The following is an 18,930-nucleotide window of genomic DNA, read 5'->3' as shown; positions in this document are numbered from 1 at the left end:
TTCTCCCCCTGGACCCGATATACTTCAGCAGTTATAATCAATTAAGTAATTAAAGCTTTTATTAGCATTTTGTAGAATATAGTGTTTCTCGTATTTGATTTCTGATGAAGTCTTTTCCCCCCCTTGTCCTACAGGGAGGACATGGTCTCCATGCTACCTTGAATTCTCAATCCAAAAAGTTTGTCGGAATTCTTAATGGGATTGATACTGATACGTGGGATCCTAGGACTGATACTTTTCTTACAGTTCAGTATGGTGCTGATGATCTTCAAGGGAAAGCTGAAAATAAAGAAGCTTTAAGAAAGCATCTAAAACTGTCCTTTGCTGAAGCTAGACAGCCACTGGTATAAACCCAAAAATTTATCCTGTAGCCTAGTACCTACTGTTCTAATGCGAGATATCATTATATTGATTTTTTTTTCATTATTCCAGTTATTTTAGTAATTCATTCTTCATGTTTGTATCTGATCCTCACCCCCTTGCCCACTTTTTTATAACATGTTTCTTTGATGAAATATTTCTCAAGTGTGAAAACTTATAAAATTCTATGATGTACCAGGCAAAAATAGTTTCCTAGAGTGAGTTTTGGTGATGTAGATCGAAGCATGATGCAATTCAAGTTACTGTTCATGTTACATTGTTCATGTGGTACTGTTCTCGTGAACAGTGGTGTTGGCCCATATGAACAGCTTGCGCGGGGGGTATATCTGAAATAGTTGTTGCCTTAGGTGGAAATAATTTCTAGAAGATCTTGTGGGTCCCAATTGGAGATATCAAGTGGAGGATCAGATTTTATGGCTGTCATTATCTTTCCATTTCCAGTTTTAGAAAGTAGATTTTTCTTTTGTTGTAATGACACTAGTGGTTAGGATCTTTTAATGTTGCAGTATTGCTATTAGTTACTTTCCTGTTTTATTTAAGGGTGTGTCTGTTTGTAACCATAAGGTTACAAGCATACTTTGTAACCATACATATTTTGCCCTTATGAGCTGATCTGTCAATTACTTTATAGGTCTAAAATTGTAAATTTGCAATAACCCCTGTCCCTCTCCACAAACCCAGGGGGAGGTTTCAGTTTCAATCGTTCACAGAATTCGGAAGGATGCAGATGAGTGCTTCAATCTTGTGATGTGAGGCATATAAAGCTCTTGGTACCTCTTTTAGAAGAGAAATGTGAGTTTGATGGGTCCATTCCAGAATATGCCAACGGGTTTTCCTGAAGCGCAAGGGGATTTTATGTCATAGATTCTCCTTGGAATTGTGTAACAGAGAACAATGGCTGTTTCGCAAGAGAGAATCCAATATGAGATTCAAATTCTATTCAAATCATAAATGGCCTAACTGTGGACACATTTCAGTGTACGGGAAGGAAGCTACCGGAAAGAATTTGCAGCAGAAACCGGAAATGTCTGTATAAGGGAGGAAGCTACCATAAATGGCCAGGACTGGACACGATTTGATTGGAATTTAGAATCGAAACTACCTCAAGACCCATTTGCTGAAGGAAGCCTCAAGAGACACACCTCACCAAATTTGAGCTATGTGAATGAGGAACTAGCAGATTTTGAGGAGATTATGGTCACCCAATCAGAAAAGAAAATTTACATGATTGTTCCAAATGCAGATATGATATTGTGAATGGTCTATCAACGTGTGGTCTCATTGTTTTAGAGGCACAACATGAATCTGCAAGCATTAGCAATGGTACAACCGTACAAGTGACACTATTATTTAATAGTTTCCCCGAAAAAACCAAGAAAAACAACCTGGTATTGATATGTTTTAAACTCTTCCAATAGTAGAAGAATCAAATTCAGGAAAAGCGAAGGATTTTGGATTTTGATTTGGTATTGATCTGATTGCATAACAATGGTTGTTTCTGCAATCACAAGAGAGAACAATGACCAACTTGGAGGAAAAATGAAGGGTTTTGAGCCCAACCAAATTGAGATGTAAGACATAAGGGAAAGAGCAGAACCAAACCCTGGAGAAAATGAAGAATAGAAGCATCCCCTCAGTTAAATGTTGCAACCACCTCTTGGAAATCAAAAAAAAAAAAAAAGACCAATCTCGAAATCTTTCCACTGAGTTTTTTGGTGGTAAGTTGCAGGTAGCAGCGGGGTTGGGGTGGAGTGTGAACACGAGGAGCCGTAGGGGGGAGGCGAGAGTGAGGGAAGGGGAGAGGGACTGAGGGAGCCAAAGCAGGGAAGGACGGGAGGGGTAGGGCCCGGCATCGGAGATGGAAGACGAAAACGAAGGGGAGAATGAGAGGAGAGAGAGGATGGGAGGGAAATTACCAGATTAAGTGATATGGAGTGGGCAAATAAGTCGGGCTGGTTACAAACAGCTTTACCCTTTATTTAATAGCTAGGATCTTAGTAATTTTTTTTTGGGTGAATAAGAAATTCATTACCAAAGAGAAAAGGAAATTACATGGCCCCAAAAGGGGAGCAACAAAACAACGAATCAGAAATCAGCCCTCAGGGATGAGGGTCCGGATCAACAAAAGAAACAGAAGTGAGCCCCCAGGAGACAACAATGAGCCTGTTCGTTGGGGAGTCAATACAAGAAGAAGCGGGAGCTGAGGCTAATTTGGCCTTAATTTCGAAAGACATGGAATCCCAAATCTGCTGATAAGAGCGAGAGTTGGAGGTTCATTTCCTAACATTACGCTCCATCCAAATATGATTAAGAGTAGCGCAAAAAGCTAGCTTCCCAACAGTGTCACAGATAGAAGAGCCTGCAAAATTCATATCAATCCAAATCCATTCGCGGGAGAAAGGTAGGATTCTACGATGGGCGGGCCAGCATTTGATCAGGATTCCTTTCCAGATTGCTTTGGCAGTAGACCACTCAAAGAAGAGATGGTCGTTGTCTTCCTCATTGTTCCAGCAGAGGCAGCAAGACGACAAGACTAGAATCTGGCGGTGGCGAAGGAAGGCCTAGGTTGTAAGGCAGTTAGAGAATATCCTCCAAGCGGTGAAGCAATGCCGAGGGATGTGGTGCTTGAACCAAAGAAGCTTTCTCCAAGGAACCAGCTGACCCTTCAGATGAATAAGATCCCAAGCCGATTTAGAGGAGAAGGAGCTGGAGCTGCTAGCTTTCCTCATAACATAGTCACCTCTACTCAAAAGCCTTCTGGAAATGGAGGGAAGCTCATTCCAGATGAGAGTAAGATCAGGGGAGACAGTGGGGGGAGGAGACCAGCCAATTGGGCCTAAAATATCAGCAACCAAGGAGAGCCTGTGGAGGCCGGAAGCATAAATGATACGAGGAGTTAGCTGGTTGATGAGGATCCCCTTAGGGTGCCAGTGGTCAAGCCAAAGATAAGTAGATAGACCATCTCCAATCTGAGCTTGGATGTTGTGGAGAGCCAAATGGTGGGAGTCCAAGATCTTGCGCCAGGCCCAAGAAGAATCAGAGGTAGCAGTAGCTGACCAGATGGAGTCCTGATGGAGGAGGCCCGAGTAAATTCAATCGACCCAGCCGTGTGCCTTGGATGTTGTGGAGAGCCAAATGGCGGGAGTCCAAGATCTTGCGCTAGACCCAAGAAGAATCAGAGGTAGCAGTAGCTGACCAGATGGAGTCCTGACGGAGGAGGCCCGAGTAAATCCAATCGACCTAGATGCTCTTCTGTTTAGAGGCAATTTTCCAGATAAGCTTGATGATCCCTACGGAGTTCACTTCTTTGATTCTTCTAATGCCCAAACCTCCTTCCTTCTTCTAATGCCCAAACCTCCTTCCTTCTTAGGAAGGCACACAGCTGCCTAGCTAAAAGGATGAAGGAATCTAGAAGGCTCCTTACCCTTCCAAAGAAAGGAGGAGAAAAGAGATTCCAAGGACTCGATTGTAGCTTGGGGATGACCATAGATGCCAGACCAGTAGATTCCAGAATTGAACGAATAAGAACCAACCTGCCTGCATAGGAGAGAAGCTTGCCTTTCCATTACTGAAGCCTTTTCCAGATGAGATCAAGCATCGGGGTGCAGTGGTGAGCCGTGAGCCTGGCAGGGATAAGGGGGAGACCCAAGTACTTGACAGGCAGATGGCCCTTTTAGAAGCTTGATCTCTCAAGGAGAGCCACTTTGTCTGAATCTGAGACTCCAACAAAGAATAAAAGAGACTTTGCAGGATTAAGACGTAGGCCGGACATCTCATGGAAGTGCTGAAGACAGAGCAAGGAGGCTTCAAGGGAAGCCAGAGAAGCCTTGGAGAAAATCATCAGATCGTTTGCGAAAGCCAAGTGAGTAAGCTTGGGGGCTTTACACTTTGGAAGAGGAGAAATGAGCCTCAAGTCCGTGGCAATTTGGATTTTCTTGGAGGACTTCCAACGCCAAAGTGACCCCTAACCCTCATATTTTTCTCATATTTAAAAACAATTTTTAAAAATATTTTTCAAATAAATATTGGCCTAGCACAACAAAATCGAAAAGATATGTAAATGGGCAGCAAATAAGAAGTATTTACAATTTACTTTTATATTTTTCAGTAATTTTAATACAAAAACCTCATATTATTTCTTATTTTTTGCTATTTTTTTGAATTTTTTAAATATTTTTTCTAATTTTCGAAAATTAAAATAATTAATTATTGGCAGAAAAATATTTTTGACACCATGAGGCCATAGATCGGCCAATGTTGTCTAACATATATTTAATTCATCACCATACAATATACATAACCCCTATTATTTTTTGATTTTTGTTGTAAATAAATCCAATTTTTGAAGTAGAAAAATAAATAAATAATATATATACCAAAAAAAAATTTCGACACTGTGAAGTCGTAGATTGGCTTCCGGTGTCTAACATATATTTATTTCATCACAAACAAACATGTTGATCAAGCATTTCCCTAAAAAAAATCAATTTTGAGAATATGGTTTTACCTGAAATAGTGGAAAGGCTTCACAGATGTGCTAAGAAGTTTGTTCTCCAAGTGATTCCGGCGTAGATGCGGCAAGGATTCAAGTGGGAAGTGGAAGATTGAAGAAGAAATAAGCAAAAACCTTCAAAAACCAAGCAAAAGAGGAAAAATGCTCTGTTTCTCAGTCTCTATTTCGACCGAGACTATCGAAACATGGTATTTTATATAAAGCATTTTCTCGAGATTTTCGAAATCTCGCGAGATTTTGAAAAAATCTCGAAATCTCGAGAATTTCGATCGAAATTTAGTATTTTTTTGATTCGAGGGGTCATTTCGTTTCGAGGGGGTCAAAATTCTCGAAATCTCGATCGAGATTTCGTGAGATTTTGAACTATGCTAGTAGGTGAGATGCCTAGGAGAGAGTGAGAGGCTCGATCCACCCTATCGTCCTTTTCTATCTCGTTTCCTTCCCTATCGATTCCCTGTTTTTGCATTACTGTTCTGAGATTTCCTGCATTACTGGCCAAAGGCTTTCTATTGGCTGTTCATCACTACAATATTGCCCTGTTGGATCCATCTATTGGGTATTGATTCTGGTTGAAGCTTCAAAAAGACTGCCTGCGGTTGTGTAGATCTGAGTTATCACTTCAGCAACTTCAAGCGGACTGATCTCCAGATCCAACAATCAGTTTCTGTTGATATTTGGAGGGTTGAATCATCATGCAAACCCTTTCCTTCGATACTGATTTGGTCATGATCCAATGGTTGGGTTTGTCTATATCACTTTACTCACTAAATCTGAGATTTACTTTCTAATTTCATGACCTGCTGATATCTCAGCATCTAAATGTTTGTTTGGGCTAAGATTTTTGGGATTCATCCCCTCTAATAGACCTCTCTTCAATTAAAAGATAAGGTCCATCCAATACTTGTAGCTATTGCTTCTGAAGTTGGTTGTTTTCTGGTTGTAATTGAGATCCTATTCTGGGGTTGAGTCACTTGTGACTTGACCTTAAATTATTTGGTGCATGGGAGCTGTGAGCTGGGATGGAGGTTAGGGGCACGTAAACAGTTCTGTGAAAGAATAATAGATAACATGTTGGGGCATATGGCCGTAGTTGTGGTCATTGTTGTCAACACAGTCAATGACAGAACAGATGGCAGTGTGACATATGGCAGTACAGAGTACAATGATAGGCAAATGTGGCAATACAAAGCATAGTTGCAGTGTGGCATGTGTCAGTACAGTGAGGCAGTTGGTTTGGCAGTACAGATGTGTACCAGTGGCAGTATAGATGTGTAAAGTGTTATGGCAGTTCACAGACAGTGACTTGGCAGTGTAGTAGCAGTACAGTCAAGTTGGCAAAGTTACTGAAGCTTTTGGATCATAGTTGTCACGGAGTCTAGGTGACCCAAGGTGTTGGAGAAGGTCCAAAATCAAGGCCACACCAACAAGACGCCTAGACGCCTTGACAATTATGTTTTGGACATGTGTGGCAGTGTTTTATGATGTTTGGTGACATTACAGAGATGTCCAGATGATGCACAGGTGTTATGGCAGCTCTGGTAGTGACAGACAGTGAGTTCACAGTGCATACAGGTCAATTTCAGTGTGGACAGTGTTTGGGCATGTTACAGAGTTTCCAGGCACATATGGCAGGTGTTGGCAGTGTATTACATGTTTACTCAGGCATTGGCAGCATGTGGCGGCATCGGGTAAAGGCCCCGCACAGTTTGAATGGAAATTTCATAGGTTCACGCAGGTGGGTCCACTTTGAAACTAATTTGGGAAAGCCAGATGGCATATTTGGAAGAAGTCATGTACATGGAACTTGTAGAGAATCCTGTTATCTTTCTGACAATTGGAAGTATTTCGTTTCGATACCGAACAAAGGAGTTATCGCAATATCCGTATCATTGCGCCAAAATGAAGCAAAATGTGAGAGAGTTCTTGGATTTTTAAGATGCTCTCTTGAATTTTTTTTTGAGACTGCATATGTGGAGTTAAGCTCCTCCCTGTCACGAGCATGGTGCTGAAGACTGCACTAAAAAATTCAGTCACCCGAAGAAGTTATGGCCAAGATACCTTTCGGTTGGCCTGGCAAACTGTGAATAATACAGCTTTACACATGGAATGAATGTTTGGACGGTAGTGGCTGAGCCACAACCTATGATTCTGTTTGTGAGGCTACGATGAAGGCGTGCAAAAGGTTGCTGCTTGGTGATGCAGAAGATGCTCCCGTGTGTGTTCTTATTGGGCAGGAGTACTGGAATAACTGAGCTGTGACACATTGGATCAATGCCATATGACTGAATTTATGATGTTACCGATGAGTACCATGCATGCATTACAGATTCCAAATTAAGCTACGTAATTCGTCATGAGTTTTGTCGTTACCGTGAGACGCAGAAGATTCTGATCCAAAGCATATTATCGCCCCCACGCTTTGAGCTTCTGATTGGACGGCGCTCGATTGATCCACCTTTGAACTTGCTCCGGTGTTACGCAGCTATATGAATGCTGCCTGAAAGATTCTTTTCTATTGGCTGTCGTTGCTCCTGCTGAAGCTTGACGGAATAATGACAGCCGGGTAGTCAGAAACTTACCTGCGAGTTGACTTTTAATTCAATGATTGATTTTGTTTGTCGCCGATTGACTTGCTATCATGTACCACGTATGCAAGGTACTAAAACTCGGAACTTGACCCGGGGAAAAACCGAGATCTCGGTCGAGTTGGGGCTTTTTTTTTCAATGCAAAACCTCAACTCGATGGGTTTTAGAGCTAGTTTGAGTCTGAAACTTGGTATTCAGCTTATTTTAGACCATTTAAACACAATGACATTATTAGATTTTGCAAAAAACAAAGTCCAAATAGGAGTTTTATTTCAGACCTTAAGTTGGTAGGCGACGACGTACTAAAATACCCTACTCTACACATAATTTAGTAATAGAAAGCAAGCAAAACATTCAATTATTAGCTAAACAACTTAAATAAACCTTAGAAATGTTAAAGTGATACATCAAGCTGTTTAACAATGCTACAGGTTACAACTATCATCACATAAACTGAGTTTGAATCAAGTATTCAGTCCTCAGTAGCATAGTTATCAAGGGTCGCTAGGCTCCTTGGTCGCCTTGGACGCCATGGCGGTGTGGCCTTGCTTTTTTACTCTCTAAAACGCTATGGTCGCCTTCCCGCCTTGATAACTATGCTCAGTAGTGCCACATAGTCTTCCCATGACATAGTGTTGCTGCACTGTTGCATATAGTGCTCCACAATAAGCATATAAGAGTTGAATCCTTCAACTTTAAGAAGAATCTCGAAGATGTGTAGCTGAATCCTTCAAATGTGCAGCTGAATCAACTCTCCCCGTAGGTTACAACTTGAAATCCAGAGTTAAAATGAGTCACAACCTTCAAATGTGGAAGAAAATAGCTTTTGGACAGAACTCGATCGAGAAATATCAAGTTCTGTCGAGTTAGATGACTTTTAATGAAGTAGATGGGTCGAAATCTGGGTCGACCTGAGATCTTGACCGAGAAAATGTAATTTGAGAACTCGTATACCCACTCGACTCAAACTCCCAAAAAACCGAGATCTCGTTCGGGATCTTGAACTATGCACGTATGTACCTAACTCTGTACACAGATTCTTTTAAAACACAAGACCACAGATCACCTATTGGAATCTGATGCAAAAGATTCTGATCGGAATTCCCATGTTACACCTGCGTTTTAAACTTAGATTGAATGGCTCATAAACGAGCCGCTCGGGCTCGTTTTACGCGGAACTGTCATGATGTTGCACATTAAGGTTTGGAATGTCACAAATCTTTCTGAAAATTGCCAGAATGACCCCGATTTGCAGCGTTTTGCTCAAACTGAATTGTTGGACTTGTTTTAAGTCCCAATTGCAGCCCTTTTTTTTTTTTTAAATAGAATTCTCAGGAAAGCGAGCAGAACGTGAGTATACATTCAGAGAGACATTCCAATAAGCAGAAAACCTCCTTTTTGGCTCAAGAAGATGTACTGATCATTGTGTTACGTACTTTGATGTTGTGAACATGTTCAAGCCTCTATTTGCCCATTAGAGAGGCAGTACATGGTAGGATTGCACAGGGTGAGGCAATTTGAGTTTCCAAAACCCTAGTTTTTGTTGAAAATGGTTTTTGGTGTTTTAAATGACCGCGTTGATGCTCGTAGCACATTTGTGTCGATTTTTACGCATCGGGGGAGTAGCCATCAACGGGATTAAACAGGTTGAGGTAATCCGCACTGCAAGTCCTTATTTTTATTGTTCTAGGTTGTGTTGAATGTTGAAAGACCTAAATCATTGATGTATTGGGGGGGGGATTTGTTTATTTTCTGATTTAAATTGTAAATCTAGCAAGTTGGGGCTTGTCTAGGGTTTGGGATTGTTGTCCTTGCCTTTGTAATCATCAAGGGTTGAAGCTGGAGAGCACGCTCCTGAGTCATTGTTGTGGCTAAAATACACCATTCGGGGTTGTAACCCTTGTACTTGTGTAGGAAAGTATTGAAACAGGATTAGGTGTTCCTATGTTGCAGTAAAAAATCTCTAGTAGATTGAGTATAGGAATGCTAGGTCATGTGTCACGACCTCAGAATGGGACAGGTTAGATAGGGCCCACGATGCCAGACCTGGCCAGGACCGTGCAAGGTAGAAGTGTAGAACATTCGTAACAATAATAAGATTCATTCCTAATTAGCGGAAGACTTAAATTGAATGGGGTAAAACCTTTTACTTTCATTACTTACCATGCAATTAAAAACTTGTCCTTAAAACATCCCATTTAACCACTTTACAAAAGATTCAAACCAGAGGGTACACTGATGCATTCTCTGAACATGTACAACTATCTAGTATCATCCCAAAAAGAAACAGTACTATAAACATTCCTTAAGTACAATACATTAAGTCATAAGAACTACGACCTACACAGAAGTCAAGGACTAGCACAACTTGCTTCCAGTCAAGAATTATGGTACTTTCTAGGGATTGAGGTTGCCAGGTCTTCTAAAGGCATCTTTCTCTCCCAAAGGAAGTATGTCCTAGACTTATTGTCTGAAACTGGTTCGTTAGGATGTCACCCTTCAGATATTCCTATGGAGGCTACTGTTCATCTCAAAGAAAAGGAGGGTGAACCTGTTGATAAATGCCGGTACCAAAGACTAGTGGGGAAGCTGATTATCTCTTACACACATGTCTAGACATTGGTTTTATCAAGGAGAAGTTGGAAGACGAATTGACTTGTGTTCCCTTTGTGAAGTCTACTGATCAGGTTGCTGATATTTTCACCAAGGGATTGTCTGAGAAATTGTTCCATCCTAATCTAGTCAAGTTGGGCATGATTGACATATTTGCTCCAACTTGAGGGGGGAGTGTTACAACTGTTAAAATCGTAGGGGTATTTTGGACCCTCTTTTTTGTTTCTTTTAGTTTTCTGTTATGTGGGCTTTAGTCCCACATTGCTTATTTGTATTTTTTGTCCTCTATTCTCAAGGATATAAATAAAGAGCTTGGGGTAATCATTAATCATCCAAGCCTTACTCTAATTCTAAATCTGTTAACAGAGCCACTCATAATGGTGGGGGAGAGTGACAAAATGGAGGGGGAAGGGGAAGGATACAGACCGGGTCAAGTTTCCGGGGAAGGGGGAGGGGGAGGGGAGGAGTAATGTTGTCCTAGATTGTTATGAGACCAACTAGGAGCGAATCAACCAGGATCTGTTATGAACAGGTGAATCGGCTAGGTCAAAGTAGGGTTTTTGATGAAATTAGGGTTACGGTTTGATGTATGGGTTATGTCAAGTCAAGGTAGGGGAGCCTATCAGTGAAGGTCCTGAGATGTTTTAATGGAGTTAGGTATGTAAACTTGAATGGGTAGCAAGGTTAGGGTTTTGGGTTTTTGAAAAGAGGAAAAGATGAATTTGTAGGGTTTATGATGGCCAGATGAGGGAGCAACTTCGATCGAATTTTCCTTGTGGTGAGACGAGCATTCGATCCAAAAAAGGAGGGACTTTTCTGGCTGGTATGGTCTGGGCAGAATTTAGTTATTGGGAAATTTGAAAACAAAAGGGAGTAATTAGGGTTTGGGCTGTGAGAAGATTATAAGAATTGTTGGGGATAGGGATGATTCAAACTCCCTGTTGTTGTAGAATTTCCTTGGCAGCAGCTTGTTTGATTGTAGATCTTGAATAAAATCAAGACTTAAATTAGAACTTGAATGTAGAGCATCAAAAGAACCATCCGGGCTTCACACCGCAAGGTGTCGATTGGATCAAACACCAATCCCACCAACGAATTACCTGGGCGTCCCACCGCAAAGTGACAATCGGATCAAACACCGATCCCACCAGCCTTGATCAAACACAAGACAAAAATCTTCAATGGAGAAGAAGAGCAGCAAAAAATTTTCTTAATATCAAAATTCTTGTACAATACTTGCCCCCTTACAACCATAGTTCGAAAACTGTTTCGTTTCGGTGTTTTGGGCTGACCGAAATATTCTAAATTTTGCATTTTTTCTGTTATGTTTCGGTAGGTCATTCTGGTGGGTTTTAGGCCAAGTTAAGGTCTAAAACTTCATGGAAACCCTATTTTAGGCTATATAAACACATTTAAGTGTTCAAATTGCAAAAATAGTCACCCAAAGTGGTGTTTTGGATTTGCACCATTGATTGGCAATGTACGGTCGAATCCTAATGTATAACTTAGTTCATTACACATACACATTGTTTAAGACTTTAAGTAGTGGAGGACATAATAAATTAATGATTAATAACCAATTTAAACAAGTAAATTGACTTGGAAATTAGAAACATAAAGTGAATGACTCATAAGTCATAACTTAAGCCATAATATTAAGTACATTAAGTCAATAACAAGTTAACAACTTAAGAAGATGATATCAATATGACAATATCCCCAATAGTCCAATACAAGTCAAGTAGTCATCAAGTGACTCAAATGTTTATAAATTTTCTAATAATAAATACTCCACCGTCCAGGATCGACCCCACTCATAGTCTGATGGAGCCGACGTGTATTGTTCTCCGACTGTAAGACAAATTAATGCCACGTCATAGTCTGGGAGAAACGAGTGTAGTCATCCATAGTGGCCATGTAAATTGCATCATCAACGTGGTAAAGGTAACCTATCCTAGGATATGGGTTACCAAACTGTGACGAAGTATTACCCACTGATCTATTATGATATGACACCCTTAGGAGCATGTACGGGTATGGACCGTACGGCTGGTGAGTTGGGTAGGAAAAGATGTCATCCACAAAAGACGATCCACTACGTCCCTGTGAGTGGGAGTCATACTCAAAACTGGGAATGGATGGAGAAGATATATGCTCCCCACCTAAGTCAACTGCCCTTCGCCATATGGATGTGAATGAGATGAACTATACTCTGATTGTGTTGGAGATGGACTGCTCTCTTTATGAAAAGATGGGCACGGAAATGCCCACTCGATCTACTATCCCTATCGCCAATACTCAATCCACCAACAAAGCCAGATAAGGTATCAATGTCCATAAAATCAGCCTGCCTACTAGTACCACGAGGACAGGACTGGCCATGACGCTGTCTCGAGTAGGTCGAGGTGGCCGGTGTGGGGGCACGTGCACCATGGTCTGTATCTTATGTGGCATGATCAAACTATGTTTCTCCGGTGAATCAAAGTGTCTCTTGCTTCTCTTCTACCATATACGGGACTCCAGTTCCCTCATATGCTTGACTACCACACCACCATCATCACCATCTCCACCATCACTACCATCAACACCATCATCATCTCTACGAGTCTGAGTCCGAGTCCCACCATTGCCACCGGAGGACACGGACCAATCTTCTTCCTCATTAACATTGCCACCAGTAGGCTGGAACAGTATGGCTGACGTGTCCCGTGCGTGTACCTTACCCTCTTCAGCCATGAACTCATCCACATCAGCTTCTATATGTTCGGCTATCATGGGGTCATGCCTACCTCCAGGCTGATCTAACACTGGCTCACCTCTATCCCTCACCCAACAATAGGATCTTCATCATCGGACTCCACCTGGAAAATGTTGGCGAGATCGATATTTTCCCTGATACCCTCTTGTCCCATGCGTATATGTTGCATCTTCAACCTCAAATTGTAATACACATACACCAAACAGATAGACATTCGGAATCCAATCTATTTCTCCTCTTCGAATGGATGAGAGAAAATGTACTCCAATTCCGTTCACAGCCAGATGCAGAACATGTCTGGGAGAGAATCTTGATTGCTATTTTCCTTAAATTCTCTGTCGAACGCCCATACAACACCCACCATTAGCTGCATTACAACAAAAGAGACATGTTATATTCATTTCAAAAGTTTCAATACATAGTTTAAATAATAAGATATTGAATTGAGTAATGACTAATGAGTACCGGCATTATCGTGTGCCCGGCCTTGTTCTGCAGCATCGGTTCCAAAACTCCCCAATGCATTCCTAAAAGTCTTCAACTATAATCATTTGGAAAATATTTAAAATTAGTAATGACTCATTACTATTCAGTATTGAATTGAGTAATTCCAAAGGAATTATAACTTGTAGGATTCACCTCATTGTTGTATATAGCTTGTAATTTACTATTCGCCTCCAACTTGGCAACTACTTGTTTTGCTGCTTCAATAAGACTACTATTCAACCCGAGCCTATGATTGTATTGGTACTTGGGGTTGAAATAGTATGCTGAAATTGACATTACATATTGTCAATGCCTTAATAGTTAGTAATATATCTTTCAAATTAATTTTAAAAGATGTAATGGCATAAAAAACAAGCTACACTTACCAGCCTTATGCAGTGGATGCATAAGTTGATTTTCCCAGCGCTTCTTGATAATTTTGAGAAAGTGTTTGCTACCTTGTGGATTCGCATTGTAAACACCTTCATTCATCAAGTCTATAGCAACATATAGATGTGGCATGGTTGGTCCCTTGAGAGCAGAAGCAACTATATGCAAAACCTTGACCACTGGGTCCAAAAGTTGTACCACTTTATGCAACTTTGACCAAAAGTCATCTAATGAAATGGTAGCTTGTGCTTCCCTACCACTATGGGTATTGGACCCATTCCAGTTAAACCAGTCTTCAGAAGCAAGCATAGATCTAAGTTCGGACTTCTTGTGTAACGCCCCAAAACCCGAACGATCAGATTTCGAGTCGTTAACTCAAATCGACCTGCTAATCCTCAAAGCAACACAATGAACACCTAAGATAAAATTTGATCTGGACAGTCATTAAATTTAAAACCAAAATAAATATCCGAGTCCTCCAAAGGAGAAACATAACCAATGTTCCAAAACCAAATAAACTGAAATAGGAATTAAAGTTCAACATAGACTATCCAACTCAAGGAACATAAAGTACTACTCTGAAGATAAACACACAGAAAAAGATTTCTCTTGGGTAAGCTCTTCTAAATCACTCGCGCTCAAAACCACTCTTCCCCAAGATTCTCTGGCTATATCTACGTCCTCATCTCAAGCTTGGCCCAAGCCCTCATCTGCAAAACATCACATTCTTCCTGAGTTTTGGAACTCAATAGGCTACCTTATGAAAAAAAGAAATGCTTGAGAAGATATGATATCAGTGGTACAAGGACTAGCTGAGTAACAAAATGCAATATATACAAGTGCAAATTTTTACATCTATAAATTTTCAAAATACAATACTCATGAATTACGTTTTAAAATCCAAATCAAATTCGAAAGGACAACTATACTAAATTTCGTATAGCCTGTCTATCAAAGGGGCAAATAGCCATTGAAAGTATCCCACGACAAAATGTGACATCTCATTTCAAAGCAAGGTGATTACATGGGAAAATTTTCTTATATACTTATAGAGACGGGTAAAAATCACCAAAATAACTAGTGGTACAAGTATAGCCCACTAGACTATTTTACTAATACGGCACGAATACTAATGCCGGCCTTTTCCCGTTCCTTACCCGTCATAAGGTGGTATAGGACTTGCAAAACAATTTAGTTTCAAAGGCAAGGGCTTTCACCTCCCATATCATCGTACGGGGTTTCTAGTGAGAAACAACAAAAGGTACTCTACCGGTAGGACCATAATCCATCTTTTTGGGCAACCACCCCCAAGGACTAATAAATCAGCCCCACTTTCGGCTCGAATGTATTCTCAAAACATAATAGAGTAACACATTGAAAGTTCTTTAGACTAGTCACGTAAGAATGGACCCCAAAACAAGGTTAAAACAATATATCGGTGTGCTGAACTGATTCATGAAATAAAACCCAAGCAGAATTTTTAATGTACATAAGAGCATGTGAACCAAAACAGAATCATAACACTGCATAACATGGCATAGACCAAAAACAGAGTTTAAATACAACTGCAGAAATTTAATGAATAAAACCAAAACAGAATTTAAAACGCAACTGCAGAATTTATTTTTTTTAATGGATGAAACTCCAAAACAGATTTTAAATTACCACTGCAGAATTTTTAATGGATGGAACTCCAAAACAGATTTTAAATTACAATTACAGAATTTTAATGGATAAAATTCCAAAACAGAAATTAAATCAAAACTGCAGAATTTTAGTGAAAAAAATTCCAAAACAGAAATTAAATCAAAACTGCAGAAATTTTGTGAAAAAAATTCCAAAACAGAAATTAAATCAAAACTGCAGAAATTTTGTGAAAAAAATTCCAAAACAGAAATTAAATCAAAACTGCAGAATTTTAGTGAATAAAATTCCAAAACAGAAATTAAATTGCATATCATGGATTCCCTAAACAGAATTTAATTTACATATCATGCATTCAAATAAATGAACATGGATTCCCAAATCAGAGTTTTCCTCCATATATCCCTAACCTTTGAAGGATTCTTAAACCTTATACACTAATCCATGACAAAGAAAGAACATAGAATAAGGAACCTACCTCCAACCAAGCCAACGTCCTCACTCCTCTCCTCAGCCGTGATTGTTCTTAGCCCTTCTCTTCTCCTTTTCCAATCTTCTTTGGCTCCTCTTGTGCTTGAAGTCCTCAGGCCAAGAGGGGATGATAAAAGATTTACTCTCCTCTGTATATAAGACCCAAAATCCTATCAGAAATAGGGAGGAAATCAGTCATGATTCCTTCCCCCCTTTCCCTCTTTCCCTTTTTTTTTTTTTTTTCCTTATGTTTTCTTTCCTTTTCCCTTATTTTTTTGTTCTCCACGATCCCTTAATGGATCAGCCAGCGACCCATTTGGCTCTCGGGTCAAGCCCAAAATTTGGGTCGCTACATCTTGGTCTCTATACTCTTGAGTGTAATGTAGTTGGTGGCAAATCTAGTTATACCCAGCCTCACTAAGTCACCCCCACACTTCTTCCTCAAGAGGTTTAATTTAATGCAAACCCATGGTTGTAGACAAAGTTGGTCATTTGTCTTGCCTTTTCCACAACATGTTGTACGAATTTGATCTTTCCCATATCCTTCACCGGCACTCTTGTAGTTGCTTCCGTTGTCCATTACAATCTGGACAACGTTCCCCACTCCTACGTTATCTACCACTTCCTTCAACAGTTTATAGATATACTTTGCATCATTTTTCTCCTTGGATGCATCAACAGACTTGAGAAAGACTGTCCTCCCATCACAATATACCATAAATTTGATGATGGTCTTTTTGATAGGACCAGTCCACCATCACACATTATGGTCACCCCATAGCTCTCCCATATCCCCCCATTTCATTGATATAGTCTTGCAGCTCTCTCTTCTGTTGGGGCAAATACACATTCATGATCTCATATGGGTGGGCCCCTTATACCCTGGGCTAGCCTCAACAATGGAATCTATCATAGTCTGATAAAAGGGGCCTTGTGCTGTGTTTGCTGGGATGGTATTGTATAACATCCACTTAGCTATAGATTCCTTCACCATCCCCTTCAGATTTTTCCATGCTCCCTTGATTTTTGGTTGTTTGTTGCCTTTCTTTCTGTAAACACCAGGTGCTTGGTGAAGTGCTGGGTCATCTCGTGGTGGTACTACTAAATAACTATACTCTGTGATCTCCTAAAGGGAAGAGGCAACCCAGGCTACCTACCACCGGCTCTAGATGTACCTGCTCCTCCACTACCACTAGCACCAGCTCTAGAAGTACCAGCTCCTCCACTACTACCTACTCTCTGTCTCTCCTGATCCTCATAATAAGTGGCTCTGGTCATCATCGGTGATCGTCCCCAATCGCTAGCCTCTCGCTCAATTTCTATATCATCAGTAACATAGACAGGATCATCACTGTTATCTCACCATAATCAACATCATCATAGCCTCCCGTTGTACATCTCACTGCATCCTCAAGGTCTACCCTTGGCTTCTCCCTCTGAGCCTTCCTCTTACTCCCTTCATGTACTCAATGATAGCCTTAGATACCTCAACAGGGACCATATGACATGAGACCACTTCAGGAGAATTCCCAGTTAGATGTTGTCTGAGTGTAGTGGCACCACCTCCCAAAAACTTCTGGTGACAGTAATTGCATTGTATTTTTCTTTTATCCCCATCAATTGGAGTGCCGTGCAACCATGCAATGTCACCCCTAGTGTGCCAGGTGTTCTCTCCTCCAATTGGGCCTGGGCTGCCTGCCTCTGCCCCTCTTGCCTCTGGCTCTGTCGTTTAAAACAGTCCGTCATAATCGGACTTGTTTATTGTTGCATGAATAAAAGACAATTCATTAATCACTGAAGCACATCAATTCTTTTAGTTTGTGAGTACTAAAACAAGCATATAGCTATTTAGTATTTTTACCCTAACCCTCATATTTTCTCATATTTTAAAACAATTTTTTAAAATATTTTTCAAATAAATATTGGCCTAGCACAACAAAACCGAAATTATATGCAAATGGGCTGCAATAAAAAAACATGTAAAATTTACTTACAGCTATTTAGTATTTTCCCCTAACCCTCATATTTTTCTCATATTTAAAAATAATTTTTTTAAATATTTTTCAAATAAATATTGACCTAGCACAACAAAGCAGAAATGATATGCAAATAGGTAGCAATTAAAAAACATGTACAATTTACTTTTATATTTTTCATTAATTTTAAAACAAAAACCTCATATTTTTCTCTATTTTTTCTAAAATTTTTGAATTTTTTAAAATATTTTTATAATTTTCAAAAATTAAAATAATTAATATATATTTAATTGATAATGTGCAGGTGTCTAAACATTTTGGTGTGATGCAGTTCTTATTGCATGCTTTTTGATTAACCGAATGCCGTCTTCTATTCTTGGTGACAAGTCACCATTTTCTATTTTATTTCGCAATGTTTCGATTTTTAGTTTGCCTCCTTGAGTTTTTGGTTGTGTTTGCTTTGTTCATATAATCTCCATCTCCTTGGTGATAATTTGGACCCTCGGTCAACCAAATGTATCTTCCTTAAGTTACTCTAGGACCCAGAAGGGTTATAGGTGCTATGACCCTCTCATTAGAAGGCAATTTGTGAATTCGGATGTCACCTTTTTTGAAGGTACATCCTATTTCTCTGCTTAGCCCACAGTGTCCAGTGATCCGTTCACTGTGTTTGACCCTCCTCCAATCCCTGCCATCGTTCCTTTGTCTACTTCTCTACTACAGGTGTATCGGCGCAAGAGGCATTTCGGGCAGCTCCATACAGATCAGTCTGGCCCTTCTGCATCGCTTTCTTTACCTTCCTCGACCTCTGGTGGCCTTTCTTCTTCACTTACCAGCTGATCCGGATCCTGATGACTTACCTATTACCACTCGGAAAGGTAAACGTTCGTGTACTCAGAAATCCTTAGTTACCTATCCTATTGACAAGTTTGTCTCTTTATCCCATCTTTCGGCTTCTCCTCATAGTCTTGCTACCTCTTTGTCTTCTTATACTATTCCTCAGACTCACACTGAGGCTCTTAGAAACCCTGCTTGGAAAAAGGCCATGGATGTGGAAATGGATGCTTTACTGACTCGACATACATGGGAGTTGGTAGATTTACCTCCTGGTG

General features: G+C 40.2%; 1 protein-coding gene across 1 annotated transcript in view; it reads left to right on the top strand.

Annotated features, from left to right (window-relative positions):
- The first annotated feature begins 89 nt into the window (after positions 1 to 89).
- The window catches only part of LOC122638556 (probable starch synthase 4, chloroplastic/amyloplastic), a 40,032-nt gene continuing 21,191 nt past the window's right edge, over positions 90 to 18,930 (top strand). Inside the window, exon 1 of the mRNA XM_043831401.1 lies at positions 90 to 344. Within this exon, the coding sequence (XP_043687336.1) occupies positions 105 to 344 (240 nt within the window). The 5' untranslated portion in view covers positions 90 to 104. The remainder of the gene's footprint in view (positions 345 to 18,930) is intronic.

This window comes from Telopea speciosissima, chromosome 9 (assembly GCF_018873765.1).
Source record: "Telopea speciosissima isolate NSW1024214 ecotype Mountain lineage chromosome 9, Tspe_v1, whole genome shotgun sequence".
NCBI classification, from domain to species: domain Eukaryota; kingdom Viridiplantae; phylum Streptophyta; class Magnoliopsida; order Proteales; family Proteaceae; genus Telopea; species Telopea speciosissima.
This window is presented reverse-complemented; position numbering and strand designations above follow the sequence as displayed.